At 40.3% G+C, this 23454-nt stretch overlaps 1 protein-coding gene across 5 annotated transcripts in view; it reads left to right on the top strand.

Moving 5' to 3' along the window:
* The first annotated feature begins 7387 nt into the window (after window positions 1-7387).
* Window positions 7388-23454, top strand: part of LOC131258128 (uncharacterized) — a 43848-nt gene continuing 27781 nt past the window's right edge. For all 5 annotated transcript variants that reach the window (XM_058259226.1, XM_058259225.1, XM_058259228.1 and 2 more), the window contains exon 1: window positions 7388-9713. In XM_058259226.1, coding sequence (XP_058115209.1) covers window positions 7540-9561 — 2022 coding nt within the window. In that variant the 5' untranslated portion in view covers window positions 7388-7539 and the 3' untranslated portion in view covers window positions 9562-9713. The remainder of the gene's footprint in view (window positions 9714-23454) is intronic.

Raw genomic sequence — 23454 nt, 5'->3', positions numbered from 1 at the left:
AGTGGAATATGACCGAGTTCCATATCATTTACAGTAATTAATTTTCTTCAATTCTTTGACTGTTGGAATCTTATGACTAACCAAAATTTTAATAAATTTACTAGCTACCATAATATCAAATATTTCATCATTTTGAGAAATACCAAAGGTGTATGATTATTGAACTTTCTGATTAGAGGATGTCATTGTCTCTATTTTAAATAAGGTTAAACATGCGAATGGCTGTTTAACTACTATTTCAGCCACTGCAACATCATAATTAGGGTCATAATAATGTCTCTGCCGATGAATTCTCTTGTCTTATTAACTCTTGAAGTAGGGTCTCATATCGAGACACCTTCTTGCTCAAATCATAAATATTTGTAAATTCCATTCCGATAAACTTCTTTCAAAACTTGATTTCAAATCTATCTTAAGTCAACTGGATAAATTATGCCTTGGTTGTGACTACCTTACATAAACTTTTTACTCTCTTGAATCGGGCAATATAATTTTCGATCGATTCACTAAGAAACTGATTGAATCGCGCAAGATCAGCCATAGAAGTTTTCTTGTCATTGTAGAAGAATTGGACATGGAATTTCTCTTTCATATCTTTCCAGGTTTGGATATAATTTGGCAATAGGTTATAATACCGAGTAAAAGCCATTGCAATTAAGGAATGACTAAATAATTGTAACTTATGATAGTCATTGTTGGCTAATTTGGCACATTGCATGGTAAATCGACCTATATGCCGTCATTGAAAAGTGGTTTGTTTGGAATGCTTTGATTCTTTTTTTAGTTTATATTTTTTTCTGTTTATCGTTTGTGGGCTTCACTAAACATGAGTAGTTGTTCGACCAATAACTTTGCCTGCTATTTCTTAGACCATGTGGAGAATTTGGTCACAGTCGTCTTGATGAGGTTCAAATATGGGAGGTGACTTAAGACCTACCTGGTATGTTCCCCATTGTAAGTTTGGTTTTTAAGGAAACGCGACCCCACAGGTATTCCATGATTCCTAACCTGTGGAATGAAATTCCTATTTTCCCACTCATATCGCTTAACTTCGGCAGGGGAGAAACCATTTGCACTTCCTGAGTAGGAGGCATATGACATCGTGTAATGGGTATTGCAAGTGTTGGTTGTGATGGTGCCAAGTTTTCGATAAAACTTGTCTTGGCAATAAGCAAAGACATTATTTATTAAGGCACAACAGGGTGAGGCATAGTATGTTGAGGGACAACAGGTTGTAGCATAGTTTACTGAGGAACAACGAGCATTCTTTCAATAAGGATAGTCATTATCCTATTCATGCTCTAAGCTTAACTAACCATCCATTTGTTGAAAGTTTCGTCTTAATTTCACGATTGCTCAACCTGACCTCGTAACTAATCTGCAAGGTGTTGAATCCCAATATGCATATCCCACAACATGACTGATATTATCTTAAGAGGATTCATTTAAGATGTAGATGCCTTATTTAGGTTGGAAGAACTACGTGCTGGGTTTAGCAAGAACTCGAGTGTTGGTTGTGCTTACAATTCATCCTCAATCAATGGAGGTTCACGAGTGCTATAAGTATTGTGACCACCTCTTTAACTCATATGTTTACAACACAATGAATATATTCCCGACAACCAAGTAGTTTGGTGTCCCACTGGGCATGCCAAAATCTGTTCGATACTTTTTTGGTTTGGGTTTTTGTGGTCATGTGTGGTGCATCTGGCAATGCCAAAACTGACTGTGCGGATCGATTCTATCTGAACAACTTAACCCTATGTACCATATAGGCAGATACGATGACTGTGACCGTATATATTCGATATCTAAGTAGATTGGCCGCCTATTCAGCTACTTGTAAATTGTTTAAGAGAACGATCATGTGATAGTTGGAGGGTAAAGTTTTTCCTCCGAAAATAGGTTCACTTTTGCCTTCCGTACAAAATGACTTTTCTGATATACGATAGTTGTCAAACAAAAAGGAAATACTTATAATCGATCATGGCACGACTGTAGAAAGCCTTCCTAAATAAAGAAGAACTGTTTATATTGAGAACAGATAAAGCCCAGCATGTGCACATAGACTTGGATTATAACTAGGCTATGATACGGAAATGTAGTGATAGTTTGATTGGTTGGTTGGATTGGTATGAGATAATTTGTTTTGTTAAACTTCTTGCTATTTTATAAATCTTTGTCACAGCTTCTTTTCATATGTTTTTATTCTTTACTTCAATGGTTACGATGACTGAATCGTTGTAACGTCAGCCTTCTAGATTCTTCTGTCTCTTTATATTCCTCCGACTGTTCTCTTCCCTTAACATGGGCTTATAGGCCGCACCTCGTCATCAAATGACGTGTATTGCTAACTCAATGTCAACCGTACTTTCATAAAAAGTGCTTCAAATGTCTTTGAAGATATTTCCGCATGCTATATTTTATGTGTAATAATACATGTAATTATTTGATTGATTATTCCAAAAATAACCATAAATAATGTACGATAATGCATATTTTTTATAACACCATGAATTTTTAATGATGGGGGTTCAATCCCCGATATTTCCTTATATTGTTCACTTGACTTTTAGATCAACCTCATTTCTCAAGTCCTATTATGATTAGACAAAACTGATGGAGGGGTGAATATTTCACAAATATTGTGGTGGGCCCACATAGTCTCTTACTATAGTAGCTTCTTAGGTCGTGTGCCCAGGCAATCTACGTCCATGTGGCTAATAGGTGTCACTCCCCGAAATTTGAGTACAAAGTGTGCACCCTCAGACTCGAGTTTCGAGTTGTAAATCACACACAAAGTGTACTAACTTCATTTTATTATATGATTATTTAGAGTCAAAAGTAATATTCATTTTTACATTCCAACCAGGTCCATTTACGAGCATTCACACAAAATGATTTAAGCATTAACATTTGTCTATTCTCAATATCCATAAACATTCAATCACATAAATTAAGCATCATTCATCAGTCACTAGAACTTATAAATGAATTTTTGCTACAGACATATAACCATTCAATTAAATAAAATCGATCAAAAGTTTAAAATCATACAACTAATCAGATCATCCTAACAAATAAAACTTTAATTAAATAATTAGGAATGATCTAAATGTGGTCTGTTCCTCTTCTGATAAGTACGACCACGTCTCATATGTGTTGTCCACAAGTTCAACTACAACTCCTTGTTCCTGCGCCAACTCATTAGCTAATTGCTCATCTGTACAGTTTTTTCACCAATATAAATGTAAACTGGTCAGGCTTAGTAAGAAAACCCAGCATGATTCAAGCTTATTGAAATTAAAATATAATAGAAAATGAGTATGTACAATGATATAGATGCAATGATGCATCTATGCATCAGATGGGATGATTATACATCTGCTTTGGTTGGAAATCGTCAACCCGCATCCACTCATTGGGCAGGCTTCCACCTTTTGGTAGGCTTGGGCATAGCCCACATTTAGTAACGCTCAACCAGGATCAACATTTCTTCCAGGGAGGGCCCCTATGATCGACCATGTATTTTGCAAAAGCAATGAATGATGAATGATGTATGAATGTATCATTTTCTTAACTGTCATATATATTTGTCTTAATAAGTGAATTCAATGTACAATTATTATAATTTATGTAATTCGGCACAAATTAGCATGTGATTTATCATTATATACATTCACAGTAGTTAAAATCAACAACATTATAACAAAACACTCAAATCAATACATCAATCAATCAAACCATCACAAATAATTTATTTTAATTCCAATGAATCATGAGACATGTTATGTTACTCACTTGAGTCTGGTAGTATAGAATCTACGAGGTAATTATGTCGGTTTTAATTTAGAGATCCTATCAATTATATCAATGATATTGTTATTCATCTAGTTTTATTACGTGGTGGGGCCACCTTTGATTAAAATCTTAGATGGCTAAACCCTAAATAATTAAATAATTAAAATTTCATATATAATATGTTCATTAAATTTATTTATCAAATTTTAGATTTTTTTTTTAAGATCCTGAAATTGAGTGGCAAATGATTGATTGAGATGGCCTAGTGGATGATTGGGTCATCTATATTCTTGAGATCTTGACATATTTTACTTTTACACATGGGATGAATATTGTGAATCTAATCACACATACACCGATGACCCATTTTGACATTCTACGCCAAGTGATACCAATACAAAAATCTGAGCTTTCATTATTTAACATTTTGAAATATGATCAGTGTGGCCCATTTGATGGTCAAATTGATTTGAAAGTTAGGGCCCATGTGTATTTTGGCCTTAGGGATTGTATGATCCATACATATGTAATCTAATTTGACCAGATGTACACTAATCAATATCTACAATGAGAAGCTTCGCATTAATTTTAGACTTTCATCATCTTTATATCAGATATATCCACAGATCAATGCAATGAACGTATGACCGATTCGCACCGTTCATTGCATAAATCAAGTCAAATTATATTAAATACATAAAAAAAGTAATGAAAGAAAATACTATGAATTTACTGGATCTAAGCTCTCTAAAATCATTTTCTTTCTCCATTTCTCAATTGTTGTAGGGTACATTTTTGTTAATATCTGAGTTGGAGTAAAAATCCTCTTACAATACACTCCGTAAAAGGAAAACTTATTTGAGAGATTGTGACTTGAGAGATACTAGGAGGGTTAATGGTATATATAAGGGAGAATAGTTAGGGATATAGATAAGATAATGACAAGATAAAGATAAGATAAAAATAAGATAGAAATAAGATATGAATAAGATCAGATTAAAAAAATCTATTATTATTATTATTATTATTTCATCATTATTAAATTTTAAATTTTCACGAGCACAACAATAGGTGATCCTTAAGTTATGGCCAATCGAGCTGTTCATCCATTATTCCATTCATTTAAGGGTTGAACAAAAAAATGAGATAGTTCTAAATCTCTGATAGACCAGGCTATACAAAAACATGAGTGACTGAATGTACCCCATTAAAAGCCTCTTTTAAGGCCCCTTGTTTTTGACATCCAACCTGATAAAACACATGCATCATGGGGGGGTCTACATTTCGGGACTAGCCACTAGCCCGTTAACTAGTAGTCGGTGCTCTGCTGGCCTCACTGTGAAGTATGTCTTTTATCTATGCTGTTCATCCATTTTTGCCGATCACTTTAGGGCTTGATCGCAAAAATGAGAGGGATATAAATCTCAGGTGGACCACACCATAGGAAATTAATAGTGATTGGATATCCACCATTAAAATCTTCCTAAGGCCCACTGTGCTGTTTATTTGACACCCAATTCTTTGATTAGGCCATATAGATCTAAATGAAGGGAAAAAAAAAAACAAATATCAGCTTGATCCAAAACTTTTATGGCCCCTGAAAAGTTTTTAATAGTCGACATTCAATTAACACTATTTCCTGTAATGTGGTACACTTAAGATTAGGATATATCTCATTTTTTGGCTCATACCATAAAATGATCTAGAAAAATAGACAAACGATGTGGATGAAACACATACATCATAGTGGGGTCCACGGAGCGCCAATCACTAGTCACTGGCCAGTGGGAAGGGGAGTAGCCAATCCGTTCTCCTTGCCATTGGCCAGTGGCATGGTGACTAGCCAATCGAGTTCCACATCAGATGGGCTCGAGACTCTTCGTAATTATAGCAATAATGCGAGGGTAGGTGGGTATAATTGTCACATGACTGGGACGAGACTGGTGGTGCAAATAACTCGGGCGGGGAACGGGTACTGCACCCACCGGCCACCGGGACAGGACTTAGCTAGAAACGGACGGTCTTATTAAGGGTTTTGTGGGGCCCATTGTGATGCATGTGTTATATCCACTCTGTTCATCATTTTGAAAAATTATCTTACGTGATTATCCAAAAAAACAATGCAGATGGAATGTTCAAGTGGACCACTCCAGAAGTAACAATGAAAATTGAATGCCTACCACCAAAACTCTCTATGGGGCCACAGAAGTTCTAGATCGAGCTGATAATTATGTTTCCCTTCATCCATGCCTATGTGACCTTGTGAACAGGTCGGATGGGAAATAAACATCACGGTAGGTCCTAAGATGGTTTCAACACTGAGGGTCATTGTCACCACTTTTTTCAATGATGTGGTCCAAACTAGCCTTATATCTATTTCTTTTTTGCGTTCATACCTTAAAATGATATTTCAAAATGGATGGACGGCTAGGATAAAACAAAAATATCACGATGGCCCGTAGCGCTCCAGATAGGACCGTCCGTCTCCAGCTGTCCTGACGGGGGCATCATCCAATCCGCGCCCATTAACCCAGGAAACGGATTGGCTACTCCCCCTGCCACTAGCCCGGTGGCTGGTAGTAGGTGCTCTGTGGGCCTCACCATGACATATGTGTTTCATCCATGCCGATCATCCATTTTTACAGATCATTTTAGGGCTTTATGTAAAAACTGAGAGGGATGTACGTCTCAGTTGGATCACACAAAAGGAAAACAATAATGATTGGATATCCACCATTAAAATCCTCCCAAGGCCCACTGTGCTTTTTATTTGACATCCATTCTGTTGATTAGGTCATAAATACATAGATGAAGGGAAAAAAAAACAAATATCAGGTTGATCCAAAACTTTTATAGGCCAAAAAGTTTTTAACGGTTGACACTCATTTAACAGCTTTTCCTATAATGTGGTCCAATTGAGATTTTTATATACCTCATTTTTGGTCTCATAAGCTAGAATGATCTAAAAAAAATACATGGACGGCATGGATGAAACACACACTTCATGGTGGAGCCCACGGAGCACCGACCACTAGCCATTGGCTGGTGGCAGTGGAAGTAGGTATTTGTCCTGCACGCTGCAGCGCAGTTTAGATAGACCCGGACGATCTGTGCACCTGTTTTACACAGCGCGTTAAACACCCAACCGCTGTGGGGCTACCACGTTGAATATGTAAAATCTACTCCGTCCATCAGGTTCTACGTCGATTCTTATATCATTTAGAAAAAACCAAATCATCAGATACCCACTAGTGTGGGCCACACCACGGGGAACAGTCGATATGGTATGCCAACCGTAGGTTTTCCGGTAGGTCCGCCATGGTCCGTATCTTTCATCAAAACCCGTCAATGTAGTGTAACTCATCAGGATTCTTATGTGTGGGATCTTTCAAACGTAGGGTTAAAATAAGGTTTCTGACTGGATGGACGGAATGGATTTACATATAAAACATGGTGGGCCCCACAAAGGTAACCCGTTTTAGGCAGCTGCGTAAAGGTGGTGTACGCCAGTACAGGATTCCGGTCCGTTTAGAAATTCCGTCTCCCCTCATCCGAAAAACAAAACAAACGAAGAGATCGTCTTCTCCAGATTTCCAGATTAGGGCTCTCTCTCTCTCTCTCCGGTAAGACTTTCGGACGTCCTCTCTCTATAAAAGCCTTTCCATCAGAGTCCAGACGCCCTTTCTATAAAATCCTCTCATCCACTGTCTCTCCAAACCCTAAAGCAAGTAAAAGGGCATGGAAGACGGGGACGGCAATTTCGACAGCGGAGATCGGAACGATCAGTTCCACCGGAACGAGGCGATCTCAGCCGTTGCTGACGACGGGTTTTTGGGGGAAGAAGAAGAAGACGACTACGAAGATCTCTACAACGATGTGAATGTAGGCGACGGATTCCTCCAGACTTTGAAACGAGAGGATGAGACTGACGAGATCAAGCCGAAGATTGAACCGTCTGCTTCGATCCCAGGCGTTGGCGGTGGCAGCGGCATTGGCAGTGGCAGCGGCATTGGGAAGACTATTAAAAAAGAAGTTATAGAGGAAGAATTGAAAGCTCCTCCGGAGTTGGGTTTCAGAGGCAAGACTATTAAAAAGGAAGTTGTAGAGGAGGAATTGAAGGGGCCGCCGGAGTTGGGTTTCAGAGGGAATGAATTGGGCATGAGAGGTCCCAGAGTGAAAGTTGAAATGGGTGAGCCCTTGGGTAAATTTGGTGAAATCCAAGGGCAATTTGGTAATAGCAATCCTCAACATGGAGTAGGAGTTGGGAATGCTTTTGTTAATGCCAATGTTAATATTGCTAATGTTAATGGTGGAGGTGGACCAGCCGTTGGAGGTGGGGTCACTGTTGGAGCTGGGCCTGCCCCCGCAGCCGGAGGTGTGCCTGGAGCCAGCAACATGGGTGGGACGGTCCTGTATGTTGGGGAACTGCATTGGTGGACGACGGATGCCCAACTCGAGAGTGAACTTTCGAAGTATGGCCCGGTGAAGGAGTTGAAGTTCTATGATGAGAAGGCCAGTGGGAAGTCGAAGGGGTACTGCCAGGTGGAGTTCTACGATGCTGCTGCTGCAGCTGCCTGCAAAGAAGGGATGAACGGCCACATTTTCAACGGGCGTCCATGCGTTGTTGCATTCGCGTCGCCATATAGCGTGCGTAGGATGGGCGAGGCCATGGTGAACAAGAACCAGGCGATGGGGGCTGCACAGACGGGCCCTATTCAGGGGCGGAGAGGGCCGGCTGATGTCGGAGGTAGAGGTGGTGGAATTGGGTCAGGCACTAATTATCAAAATTTTGGGAGGGGCGGGTGGGGAAGGGGTGGGGGAGGGATGGCAAATAGAGGGCCGATTGGGCCGATGAGGAACAGGGTTGGGATGGGGGGGAGGGGTATAATTGGAAACAATGGTAATGGGTTTGGGCAAGGGCTCGCAGCAGCGCCACCGCCATTGTTGCAACCTCAGGCGATGATGGGTCAGGGGTTTGATCCAACGTATGGAGCGACAATGGGGAGAATGGGTGGTGGTTATGGTGGTTTCCCTGCAGCCCCCATGCCCCCTTTCTCGGGGGTATTATCGTCTTTCCCAGCAATGGGTGGTGTGGGTTTGCCTGGTGTGGCTCCACATGTGAATCCAGCATTTTTTGGAAGAGGGATGCCGGCAAATGGAATGGGTATGATGCCTGCAACAGGTGTTGAGAATGTGGGAATGTGGTCGGATCCGAGCATGGGTGGATGGGCAGGTGAAGACCAGGGTGGGAGAGCGGGAGAGTCAAGTTATGGGGAGGATGCTGTGTCGGACCATCAGTATGGAGAGACAGGTGGCCATGAGAAAGGGGGATGGTCAAATGCTACGAGGGAGAAAGATAGGGCCCCAGAGCGGGACTTATCTGGGGGTGCTCCTGATAGACGGTATCGTGACGATAGGGAACCGGGGTGGGATCGGGATGCGCCGAGGGAGAGAGATACTGGTCGTGATCAGGAGTGGTCAGAGAGAAGGCATCGTGACGATAGAGAAGCAGGATGGGACCGTGACCGGGACCGTGACCGGGACCGCGACCGCGACAGGGATCGTTATAGGGAGGATAGAGAGAGATATTCGGATCACCCTAGATACAGGGACCGTGAACCAGAGCATGATGACGAGTGGGATAGGGGACGGTCGTCGAGGTCTCATCACGGCAAGTCACGGCTGCCACATGAAGAAGAGCAGCGCCAAAGGTTGAGGGATGTTGAACACGGGAAGCGGAGGCGGTTACCATCAGAGTAACTGAATCCTTTGAAACTATAGTACTTATATATTTTCTCAGGCTCTTGCTTTTCATGGTCCCTTGTCTTCACCATGGGCTATGATTCGATGCCTCAAAAATCTCTTGTGGAGACTGCTTGCAGGAGTGTCGTGTCATTCACATGATGAAGAATGTAAGTTTGTACATGTTTCTATACATTCAGTTGCATTTACAATTTTGTCCTCCATTATAAGTTCATAACTTTGTACATTATATTCTTATAGGTATACATGTGCTCATATTTGGTCATTTGATTCAATCAAGCTTGGTATTTTATTTTCTTGTAATTTCAAACGCCATGGGATTGTGAGGGTCGTCATGATTCTTGTGTTCAGTATGATCCAAGAAGTAAAAAATGTTGCTTATTTTTTTCTCGGGGGGAACCAAAATTTTATTAGAACACAGAAAATAATTACAAAGAGGATGATTGGGCACCATCCCAGATATAACAAAGGAGAAGAAACCCCCAAAGATTCCCAAAACAAATCTAAAGGCCTGTCAGCAAAGTGTTCTAGCGCAACCAATATCTAGTTATTTAGACTTCAAAAAGACCTGTCCTGTCGAGCCAGACTTATCTTGGAAAATTCTGCTGTTGCGTTCAAGCCAAATAGACCACAGACAAGTAAGAAGAACAAGCTGCCATAATGAATACCTCCTTTTACTCTCCTCGACTCTTTGCCATGCTTGAAAAAAATCCCCTGGCATGACCCAAACCACCCTAAAAGTTGGAAGAAGTTCCACCAAATCTCCAGTGTGAAGGGACAATGCAAGAATAAATGGTCCACTGTTTTTCTTCCCCCATAAAACATGCATCAATTTGGGATGATCATCTTCCTGCTCCTCAGGTCATCAATTGTAAGGCCGTTATGGGCAATTATTTCCATTACAACCACTATAACCTTATAACGTGTAACGGTCGCCACCTTTACCTTTACATAATGGCCTTTAAGATCTCGTAACAGCACCATGTTTGCAACATTTCCACAATGCCTAAAAAGTCAACAATTTCCTCATCTCTCGTGGCTCTACGAGGCTTCTAAACCTCGTTGACACCCACCATCATGGTTTTGAATATTTGTCTCACATTGGCTGATAGGGCTTGTATCGGCTTGTTACGTACGTGATACAGGCAGGGCCATAGGGTTCCACCAAAACAAGGGGCCATATCAACTGATACGGGGTGTATTGGCACCGATAATGTCCGATACAGTGTTTTAAATAGCCGTAGCATGTTGTGTAGCGTTCAACTCGTTGATAAGGTCATACAAACATGGGGCCCACGACAGCTTTTATTTATTTATTTATTTATTTATTTATATATATATATATATATATATATATATATATATATATATATATATATATATATATATATATATGTATGATAAATATTAAATAGCACAATAAAAAACAATGCACACATACACACACCACAGTGGGCCCACCATAGAAAACAATGCAAATCCACCCCTTCACGCACCTTAGTGGGCCCCATGTGGGCGACACCATAGAAAACAATGCACATCCACACATACGCACACCACAGTAGGCCCCACGTGGGCCACAACGTAGAAAACAACCGGCATTTTTAAAAGGAAAAAATAAGAAAAACTCAAAATACCAAGTTATTCTCATTGTACATCGAAAGAAATTCAAAAAAAAAGAGGAGCATGCGTACCTATTTTTGTCTCAAGATGAGATTGAATTAATGAAATATGTGAAAGTTCAAGCTCCATAGCCAATCGCAACCGGAATAGGGGAAATCCGATTTCTCAGTCATTTTTTCTCCATTGTTGATGAAACTGCACCAAATGGAGCTCCTTGTAGTCTCCAACAATCGGCCAAAGAAGCCCCTTCGAAGGACCTTTCGATTGCAAGATTGAAGAGGGGGAGAGGAAGCAGCGTCGGGCGTCCGGTTAGGCCCGGCTGTCAAATACTATTCGAATAGTGTTTTTTTTAATAAAAAACTTAAGTTACTGTTGTGGTGTGAGTTCACCACCATTTACGGCAGTGTAAAAACAAAAAAAAAAAAACCAAAACAAGTAGTGCACGCTACTTGCGGTACACGCTACGCTTCCGTAGCATACACTACGACCCTTGTAGCGTGTGCTACAGGGGATATACGCTATTGTACACGCTACGTAGCATTTTTGGAGCGCTACGCTACTGAAAACACTGGTCCGATATGACCATAAAGGGCCAATTTGAATTTTTCTCCCAAATTTCTCTTGTTTTTCCTCTTCCTTTTTCAAATTTGAATAGATTAAGAAAACTCGGCCATGCACCCCATGTGAACTCCCCAGTGAATGATTAGATGGTCCACCGATTTTGCATTTTGATGACAGAATGTAGACATTGAGATGACCATTTGTTTATTTCTCAAATGATCAATGGTTAGCTTGTTTATCTTTTTGCACCAACCAATCAAAGCGACCCACCCATATGAGCCAAATTCCTATTTGCAGAGCCCTTTCTCCTTGATTGTACTCTTCCCTGATAAAGTAGAGTAAATAGGTTTCACTGAAAACACTCAATCATTCAAATTCCAACAACACTTGTGCCACTCTACAGTCGAAGGTTTCCACCATTGCAGAATGCAGATACTCCACCAGGCTCACTTGGTCTTCAATTTTGTCTTTGCTCAAGTCCCTAGGGAATGTTGGTGACCATTCTACTTCTCCACCATAAGTTAAATGTAGAAATCATCACCTATTTCATGGGCCACCTTAGCCAACCTAGTTTATAATCCGCTAAGAAGCCAATCACCACACATTCATCCTCCCAAAAGTGAGTCGGAAGGTATCAATGATTTCCTTTCTGAAGAGGCTTTCCATTGTAAATACTACTTCCCACACTCCTGATGCTTTGTATTGAGACAACCTCAATGAGCAAGCCATCAGCATTGCCATATTAGGCGTCCAAGGGCTGTTGTCCTCCATGCTAAATTTCCAAAACCATTTCCCCCAATCACACTGTATTTGTTATTTTAAAGATTTGATCCCAACCTCGTCGTTGCGTTTTCGGCATGCCAAGTTCTCTTGCTCTATTGAGTTGAGTTTTTGCTTTTCCTCCCCACTTCTTCATAGGAAATCCCTTTGGGATTTTTTTCTAGCCAATTGAGAACATTAGATGAGCATTGAGATAGAGGCATAACATAGACTAGCATATTTGACATTGCTGCCTTAATCAATGTAATTTGACCACGAAATGAAAGATACATGGTCCAACTAGACGATCTCTTTCCTCAATAGCTTCCCAAAGATGTTTAGATGGCTTCACAATACACAGAGTAAGGCGCAAGTAAGATGGCGGAAGCTTGCTGGCTGCCTTCAAAGATCACTGCAAGATTTGAGATTCCGTTTGTCCATTTTGACACCCCCCCCCAAGCGCACTTTTCAAGAGTTTGATCTTTTGTCTTGAGATCTCTTAGAAACACTATAGAATCTCTCTCAAATTATCAACTTTAGCTTTATTTGTATGACAAAATATGAGAGATTTGGAAGTTCATGGTTTGCACTTTAAAGGCACATATTAAACCTTCCTCCTATCTTCGTCCAACAATTTGCTAAGAGCATTAAAGGCATTTTTTTTTTTTGTTTTGTTTTTTTGTTTTTGTTTTTGAGAAGAAATGATATTTTATTAGGTAAATGCCAGAAGGCGAAGAACAAGCTACAAAGACCTTAACCCAACTCAAGACGGAAAAAAACAATCCATAGAGATTTTTAAGGTGGAAAGCCCAATACGAAATCTTGCACTGATTGTCTCTTTCCCCCAAAGAGCCCAGTGGCTATCCATCATAATACCTTGCTTTCTGATGGCTGCCTCCATGCTATACTAAGAACAAGCTATCAATGGACCCCAGTATCACTCAAATTACCTTGAAGAGGCCAAAGAACCTCTCCCACATTGATCTTGCGAATGGACAGTGGATAAGCTAGTGGTTTACTGACACGGTGTCATGCAAACACATGGAGCACATGTTAGGAATGGCCATCAACCTCTTTTGGAGATTGTCAATAGTGGGCACCTTGTTTCTACCCGCCAACCAAGTAAAGGCTGCTATCTGTAGTGCCACAGGAAAGCCATGAAAATTGGATGTGAATTCGATGATGATTGGGCGAGCAATCCATAGAAGGACCGAACAGAAAACTGGCGCTTTTTTCCCAACCTCCACACCATGGCATCCTTCTCTCCATATGAGGGGCGAAATCCGTGAAGCCAAGTTGAGATCTAAATGAACTCGTCCAGCTCCTTTTGTCAAATTCTTCCTATAAGAGGGGGTTGCCATCCATAGCTATCCTTGTTAACCTTGGGATCTCAGCTTGTAGAGGCCCCTCACCTAGCCACACATCTTCCCAAAAGCGGATTCTCTCTACATCCCCAACTGAGAAGTTAACACCCTCCTTAAACTTGTTAGCTACACATTCTATCACCTTCCAAATCCCAGAAGCCCTACATAAAGATGAATCCCTAACCCACCAACCCTCCTCTTTAATTTCATATTTGGTAGGCCCCATGTTCCTCCACAGGCTCCCTTCATCCATCCTAAGTCTCCATAGCCATTTCTCTAACAAGGCTAGATTCACCATCTCAAACCTCCTAACACCTACACCCCCCTCTCCATAAAGCAGGCCTACCTCTTCCCATCTCAATAGGTGGAGCTTCTGACAATCTGCGGTTCCTTGTCACAAGAAATCATGCCTCAATTTTTCTGACCGGGCCAACACCCAATTTGGGCATCTAAACAGAGACATGAAATAAAATGGCATATTAGACATGTCTGCTTTAGTGAGAGTTAATCCCACTCTTCCATCTGGATAGTTTCCTTTCAACTTTTTCAATGGCCTTGTCCCATGGGTGGTGAGTGGGGCCCAATGTCTACTAGAGTTTTGGGTTTGTAAAGATTTGAAAAATCTATGTTAATTTGAAAAAGACTACCCAACTTCTCCACCTCCTCCCTAGATGTGTGTATTCCCAGTAATTCACTCTTTAAAAATGTTAACTTTCAAGCCCGAAACAACTTCAAAGTATTTATCTTTCTCAAATTATCAACCATACCCTTACCCCAATTCCCCATTCCCCACCTCAAATCCCTTAATGAGCCCTGCAGCTTGCCCTAACTCATCATTTTGCTAAATGCTTTTGTGACTACCACAGACAAAAAATGGGACAATGGGTCCCCATGATGGAAACCCCTCGAGGCCTTAAAGAAACCTTTGGGGGATCCGTTTATTAGGACAAAGAACTTAGCTGACCGAATGTATGCTTGGACCCACCCTCCACCTTTCCCCGCACCCCAACCGACCCGGAATATAATCTGGAAAATCCCAGTCCAATGATAATACACTTTTTTTATGTCTAACTTGCAGACAACACTCTTTTCATCAGCCTTGTGATGCAAATCAATACATTCGTGCACAATAAGTGCATTATCCAAGATCTGTCTCCCCGCAATGTAAGTGCTTTGAACATTAGAGATAACACTCGAGAGAACCGTGTGGAACCTGGACACCAATATTTTAGCTAGGATCTTTTATGGGTTTTCAATAAGACTGATCGGCCTAAAATCCCTCAAGCACTCACCTTCTTCCTTCTTCAAAATAACAACAATGAAGGAATTATCGCCCTTTGATGCTAACCGACTGCGTTCAAAGGGCTCAACTTTAAAATTGGTCACGTCCCCTTGAACCATCCCTCAAAACTTTTGGAAATACAACAAAAGGGAAACCATCCGGGCTTGGAATTTTATCCCTTCCTAGTGCTGCTACTGCAGCTTTAACTTCTCCCTACGAAACCAGCCTTTCTGAGGATTTTGCTTCTGCTATGGTTAAGCAATTAAATGGAAAGTTGTCAAGACATGGCTGCAACCACCCGTAGTTGTTCAGCAAATCTTTATAAAACTTGACTATAACCTCGCAGTTGAATCCATCTTCCCCATTTCACATTAAGTCCGAACCTTAACATGTAATCTATGTAATGTAGGATTCTTTTGCATCCTGCCTGGCTGTCCCTCCCCTGTTTCTGGAATGGATCCAATTCATGAGTGGTAAGGGCCCCATTCAGAATCTGTCTACCAAAGACAAACCTCCCTTGGGATTTGAATATTACACCACCTAAGCATCGCGAAATCTTGTAGCCAAAATCTTCACCAAAATTTTGTGAGGTCCCACTATCAAACTTATAGGTCTAAATCCTCTAAACATTTGACCCCCTCTTTCTTTGGGATCAATGTGATGAATGAAGCTCTGGGTTCTTTTGACAAATTTCCCTGGTCGTAAAACTCTGATATGAAGGCAATAAGACCTCCATTCACATCCTCCCAGAAGAATTGATAGAGTGTGATTATTGATTGGAAGTAGTCCAGATCCAGAGCCTTTTCTCGTTCTAAGTTATTTACTGCTTCACTGCTTCATCTATTGGCCTTTCAACTAATTAGCTTCTTCTTTGCACACTTTCTCGAAAGATAGATTATCGTAGATTTTGCCACCCCCAATCCTTCCTAGTGATAGGTTAGAGTAGAAGTTTACTATTAACTTGCATAATCCTCCTTATCTTCAAATTTTTTTTTTCCCATCAACCATTATGCTTTGGATAATACGATGTCATATCTGCTTTACATTTGCTTGTCCATGGAAAAAAAGTGTGTTTTGGTCCCCTTCTTTTGGTTCTACCACTCTAAATATTCGCCCCCACTTAATCTCCTTTATGTTTGCTTTCTTTCGACTTTCTGTAGCCACTCATTAATTGGTTCTGCTTTTCAAGTGGGGCTTACTAATATTTTATCTTGGTTTGAAGTTACCCTTAAAATTATATGTTTTATAATTTCATTATTACGCGTTGACAGTTGGAGTGTGTTTGTTTCTATATCCAAATCTTTGGTCCCAAACTTTTCAAGTGAAACTGTATTATACCCAAACAAATCTGTGTCTGAGGTTTTGAGGTTTCCATATTTTGTAGTTGAATTTTTAACCATATTTTTCAGTGTCTACACTGAATAATGCTCGAACTTTTGCCGTATCGAATTTTTACCATACACCGAATTGCTAACTATCATTAGCACTTACGAGATCTTGGGAAAAGTTTAAGTTTTGTTTTTAAGAGGTCTATTTACACGTGGCAAACAATGCTGGAGATTTAAGTCATTTGTCAAGTTGGCATGGACTGGCCTTAATTTTAGGTCATACAACTGTAACCGCTGATAATTGGCTAAAAAAGTTGTCACTCCTAATTGAGATCATATTGAAAATGTTTGATCATCGATCTAGATTTCCCATTATGTGTCTCATCTTTGATTGGCCATATCTCTCTAAAAGCACTTTGATCAGATGATTCTAAACCATTTGAAAACTATTGTTAGGAAGATGGATGGTTCATATTGGTTATATTAGAGAAAGTGCAATCATTGATCTAGACTTTCTATCATGTGGGGCTACCTTTGATTGCATATACATCTTCAAAAGCGACTTTAAAAAAAAATGATCATAACCAACCCACCAGTGGCTATGAAAATAAATGGTCTATATTTATTATGCTAGAGGCATGATCATTGATCTAGACAATCCGTCATGGTTGGGCACCTTCGATTGCCCTTCCCTCCCAGGAATTTACTTTAATTGTATTATGCTAACCATTTGATCCACGCTTAGGAAATGGATGATCCAATTTTATACCATGGAAGGTTCGATCATTGTATACCATGGAAGGTATGCCTTCCAAGATTCAATCTCATATGATGATGCTATGTATAAATTGATGGAAATGAAAGGTCCACCCACCTTTGTTGTATTAGAAACGGTCTAATAATTGATCTAGGCCATCCATCATTTGGGTGTCACCTTTGATTGGACAATCCGTACTATTATATACTAAAAAAGGCCTAACCATTGTACACCATGTGGGACCAACCTTTCATCGCTTGTCCCTCCCAAAAATCACGATGATCTAATGATGGAAAATGAAGAATCCAAAATTTATCAAGTACATTAGAAAAGGTCTATTCAATTACTTAGATTCTAGACTGCCTATCATGTGGGTTCTACCTCAAAGGTGAAACTCGACAGGTTGGGTCAGGTTGAGGGTCAACCTAAGCCTGACCAACCTCCCCAACCTGCAACCTGACCCAATCTGAATTCCAACATGAGGTGCCCAACCCGCAACCTGACCCAATCTGAATTCTAACACGAGGTGCCCAACCCGCAACCTGACCTAATTTGAATTCCACCACGAGGTGCCCAACCCGCAACCTGACCTAATCCGAATTCCAACCCGACCCAAATACATGTGATTTTTCCCAACCCGACCTAACTTGACCCAAATTTGCTCAACTTGAACCCCAACCCGATTGCAAATCAGGTTGGTGTTTTTGAACCCAGACCTAACCTGAGGACCTTGACAACCCGACTGAACCCGAACCAAACTTTGGTTGGGTCAATCAGGTTTGGGTTGTTCCAAACCCAAGTTGCATCCCTAGTGCACTTTTGAGCTTGGGGAAGAGAAGAGGATACAATTGTGCTAGAGTGGTGTGAGGGAGGCGTAGAGAGAAGGGGTGCAGAGAGAAGGATGGGGTGCTATTGTTTTATGAAATTTCCTAGTTTTTCCTTGGAAAATTTCCCTAGCTTTTAGTCAGGGAAATAATTCCCAGGAAAAGCTGCAAAAATTGGGCCTTTGGGAAATTAAAAAGCAAGAAAGGACGTTGCCAAACACATTTTCTTTGGAGGGAATTTTGTTTATGAAAAGACAAAAAGAGACCAAGCATGCCCTCAAGTATTAGTATCTCCTTGCGGATCAGTGTAGTAAAATGCACTAGGCATGTCCTAGGTGCAACTGCCCCTTGAATGCTTGAAACGCTTAGGCATGCCTAAGCGTGTGCCTGGAGATTCTAGGCACATTAAATTTATTATTATTATTATTTATGTTACATACCGTTACATATTGATTTTATTTAATAGTTTTAGCTCTAAAACTAATTTTAGCACAATAAAATAAAACTGTCTGTAAAGTTATTATGTATTATAAAGAGAAGATGCTTAGTCACCACTTGCAAAAACTTACACAGACTAAAAGATTCCAATGAATCCACAAAACCCTAGAATTTCAAATTTCCTCAATTTCCCATACCTAGAAAACCCTAGTTTCATAAAATCCTATATTCCTCTTAGCTCAAAATCACATATCCCCATTTTTTCTTAAATTCCCACAATTCTAAATCATAATGTTCTAGTTTTCCTAAATCCTAATCCTAAATTTCCTAATTTCCTCAACTCCCTGAAATTCCCGAATCCAAAATCCTAGTTTTGCTGAAATCCCTACAATTTTTAAATATTAAAATTCCAAAAAACATTTCCAAATCCTCTAATCTAAATCTTCCAATTCCCCTGAAGTCCCAAATTTATCTTCTATCGCTTATATGGCACAAATGGAAACTCCATGGGGTTTTAGAAGTCCAATATAGTGCTTAAAACACTAATAGAAGAAAGAAGTCAAGAAGATCCATGAGTTTATAAAAAATCTAAGAAATTTGGGGCGCGATATTTTTTGTAAATCAAAGCTTCGATCTAAAAGAAATTGGAAAAAAAGTGCTCAAAAGGGGGTTTATATGACGTCTTCCATCCTTACTTTTTAATTTTTCTTATTAAAATGCCCATTGAGAGGTGAGAATGAAATAAAACCTGACTCTACAACTCAAGAAAAAAGGAGAGATTAGCAGACTTTGATGCATTTACATAAGATACCTAACCAAAACAAAAGCCTTTTCTAATAATCTCTTCTACTGTAGACCTTTCATTCTGAAAGCAGCGTCCATTCCAATCCCTCTAAATAGATCAAAAGATTACCATAATAAGAAGTCACCTCATTGCTTTCCTAGATTTACCTACCCCAGCCCCATGCCAAGCCCATGGGAGGCCCTCAACAGACTTCAACATAACAGACTTCAACATCACCCAATTGGTATTGAAAAAGTCAAGGAAGTGTTCCCACGTCTTGGAGCAAAAGGGAAATCTTTTGGTGCACGAATGCAAAGATGACTGATCACCCTTTCATTCCATCCTTAATGGGTTCCAACATTACCAAAAATACTATTTTTTGTGGTATCCGAAGGGTTATATCACAATATTATGTAGATGGCACCTGGGTGCACCTAGGCGTCAGGCACTAGGCGCACGCCTGTGGATAGTGCCTCACCTGGGGCCCATGTAGGTGTCCAAAACACGTAGGCATGGGTCTAGAATGCCTTTGACTACATTGTTGTGAATATGTGGGGCTGAGCTCTAATGCAGGAAGGGGTAACTTTGGGAGGGAATTTATGCTTTAATTATCAGAAATTGTTGACAATCTAGGGAAAAGGGATAACAAGCATAGTTATTTGATACTCTGGCAGAGCTTGATGGTTTGATACAAATGCACTCGTGAATTGTACATGTGGCATAAATTGCTCAAATGAAACCAGATTTGGAGACCAGCTGTAGATATGGCCTTAGCCAAGTCCCTGTTCAGACTAGACTGTTTCACACATGTATGACATTCTCAACTAGCTATGGTTGTGATTTAAACATCTCGTGCTCTGTTTGGTTACAGTGTTGGGAATATGCAGGGCAGGGGTTTAATGTAGGAAGGGTAATTTTGGGAGGGAATTTATGCTTTAATTATTAGAAATTGTTGAAAATTTGGGAAAATATAACAATTGTAGTTATTTGATGTTCTGGCAGTGCTTGATGATTTAGTACGCATGCACTCATGAATTGTAAACATGGCATAAATAGCTCGAACTAAACCAGATTTGTAGAATGTAGACCAGCTGTAGATATGGCCCCATACAAAGTCCTTGTTTGGACTAGACTGATTTGCACTAGTATGACATCCTCAACTAGCAATAGTTGTGATTTAGGCATCTAGTGCACCAAACAATGATGGATGACTCACCAATGATTGAGGCTCATATGCCAGATCGACTTGATATGCCTGTGTGAATCATGCGTGAGGTTCATGTTCTGTCTTGTCAGCCCATGAAAAATTGTTTTCCTATTCTTGTTGTAGATGCATCTGTTGCCCTACTACCAATGGGAAGATGAAGTTGATGGCTCCTATATGCCTGAGGAATGAACTTGTATTACCTTGCAGCACCAACTTATCAAGTCAAGAAAAACAATGAATGTTTCCTTGCATACTGGACTATGCAGACCTCCTTGGGCAGCTACCCTCAGAATGCGTAGAAGGAACCTTCCATTACCCAAAGAAAGAATATTGTTTTTTGTTGTACTCAAACACTTGAAAAATGGGCCTTCCTGTGAACTTCCCTGCTTCATCCTTAGTTGCACAATCCTTCTATCTGGATTGTGCTTTGGATTCACTATCCTGCTCCCTTTTCCTACCCATTTATATATACTTGAAAGCATTTTGAAAGAGGCACTTCCCTGCTCTTGCACAGTTGCACCCCAATCTACTGTTGCTTCGCATTATGCTTCGAGTAACTATAGTCCTTATCCACAGCCATCATGCCTTGTAGGCTGATGGTGAATGGATTTTCACCTCCATAACCATGGTTAGAATGATTGATTGGGTACAGTTCAGGCTGTGTGCCCACATGCCATGAGACCGATATTATATTAAAACTTCATCAGGGTGTCACTATACCAACTATTGTAATCACACTCTCCCTTTTCCCATGCAGACCAAAAGTGGGGCTCATAACCCATCAAACTAATTAGTGGATCCCTGCATCTGTGCGACTAAATAATCCCTACAGTTGGACTAAATTGTCTAAACTGTTGATGGTTTCCACAGTAAGTAGTTTTGTTAGCTTAGTAGCAAATTTCAGTTCAAATTGGAATAATTGGGATTGGCGTTTAGTTTGTTTCTTAATTTTTGTTTTGTTTTTTGAAGATCATTTTCTCATTTTCTACATTAATGACCTGAACCTTCCACCTTGCATAGCCACCCACCACTTGGTAACCGCCACCTCTCAATTCCTTGCTATCTTAAGTCTCTACAGGTACCCACCTCTCTCTATCTTCATCACCCTTAACTGCTCACACATGTGCGTGCACACAGACGCACATATAAATACGGACAATAGAAGTCAGAGAAACAACTCTCTCTCTCTCTCTCTAAGGTGGACATATAGTCAGAAAATCAAAATTGAAATTTGTTGATGCTTGAGATCGCCAATCTCTCTCTCTGTGTTTTGGAAATAGTGACTGTTATAGGTACATGTTATTTGTTACAAGAATTATTAGGTGAGATTATTTGAAGTTATGACTGTTACTTCTTCATTCTTATAGATAATGTTATTTTTTATTTCTCCACTCTATAACCTGTTATGACATTTGTTTGAACCAGTATGGTTATCAAACAATTCATCTGGTGGGTATGCATATGCCACAGCTAGAACAAATTTGAGAATGTATTGGTGGCACTTAATTTCTAGTCCAGGAGTATTTGTGGCAGATGTTCACATTCTATTGGCAAAAGTCAATTTTCTGGTGGTTAGAACACATGATTGATGTGATTTTAATCTGCTTAGGAGATGGTCAGTTCCTATTGATGCTCACAAGCCATTGTTGTTCCTGCCTGTGATAGATTGTCCAGTGGGGCATGCAGCGTGGTTTTAAATATTGTCTGGTATGACTTGGTATCAATTGAATCATGTCGGTCTTGGTCCAACATGAAATATGTTATGATACCAATATGGGGCGAGTCAACCCCCTGGCGAGACGCATTATGAAACCGCTACTCAAATCCATAGCCTGTAGTGATCATACATTGCTCCATAGGGTGGTCCACCCATTAGGTAGCCAATACATGCATGTTTAGTGTATAGTTGTTTAGCCATTTTTCTCTGTCCATATTTCTCTCTCATCTTTTTCCTTCTCTAAGGCATCGGCTGGGACCCCACTTGTTCCAAGTACTTGTAGTTAAACGGTTGTGTTATTAATTCTGTAGCTAGAGCTATACATGAGCAGAATTGAGTCGAGCGTGTCCTGGCTTGGCCAGCAAACTACCCCAGCTCGAATTCAGCTCGGCTTGGTCCTCGAGCCTAGCCAGCTTAGCTCGGCTCGGCTCAGTCAACAGCTCATCTCGGCTTGGCTCCGTCAGCAGCTCAGGCCAGCTCGAGATGAGCTTGAGCTCGATCTTTCGAGCCGAGTTCGAGTTCGAGCCTACGAGCTGAGTTCGAGTTTAGGTTTTAGGGTTTTTAATATAATATAATATATAAATATTTACAAAATATTTATATTAAATGAACTCGATCAGAGTTGAATCGATTCGAACCGAGTCAAGTTCCGAGCTGAATCGAGTCGAGCTCGGACTCGGCTCAAAATTTTTTCGAGCTAAAAAAATTAGCTTAACTCGGCTTGAACTTAGTTTCGAGCCGAGTCGAGTTGAGCGAGTTAATCGAGCTAACTCAGTTTGTGTACAACTCTATCTGTAGCTAATCCCATTGATGGTAGAGGTGAAATTTCAGCTTCTAGATCTTGTTTAAGAGACGGAAGCTAGGTGAATGAATGGGATTAAGCCCTGGGTGACATACGTGCTACAATGGCTGGGACAAAGGGTAGCATGGTTACTAGGATTTCAGTCTCCTTCTTGGACAGGACCCCAAGTACATGTATCTTTACCAATTAACTAACTTCTAGACATTGAGCTTGGAATCCAAATCACAATTTCATTGGAATCAAGGTGATTCTGAATCCTCATTTGTGTTTGGTTGAAATGTACTGGAATGTAAATATTATGTTTGGGAGCTTATATTTGGAGGGCATTGGAATTCTTCAGTATATTCATAGGACTTAGATTAGATTGACTAAATTAGCTTTCATATCCCAAATTAGAATGATTGTAAATGTTATGTATATCCCAAATTAGAATGACTAAATTAG

The sequence above is a fragment of the Magnolia sinica genome, chromosome 10 (genome assembly GCF_029962835.1).
Source record: "Magnolia sinica isolate HGM2019 chromosome 10, MsV1, whole genome shotgun sequence".
Lineage (NCBI taxonomy): Eukaryota > Viridiplantae > Streptophyta > Magnoliopsida > Magnoliales > Magnoliaceae > Magnolia > Magnolia sinica.
This window is presented reverse-complemented; position numbering and strand designations above follow the sequence as displayed.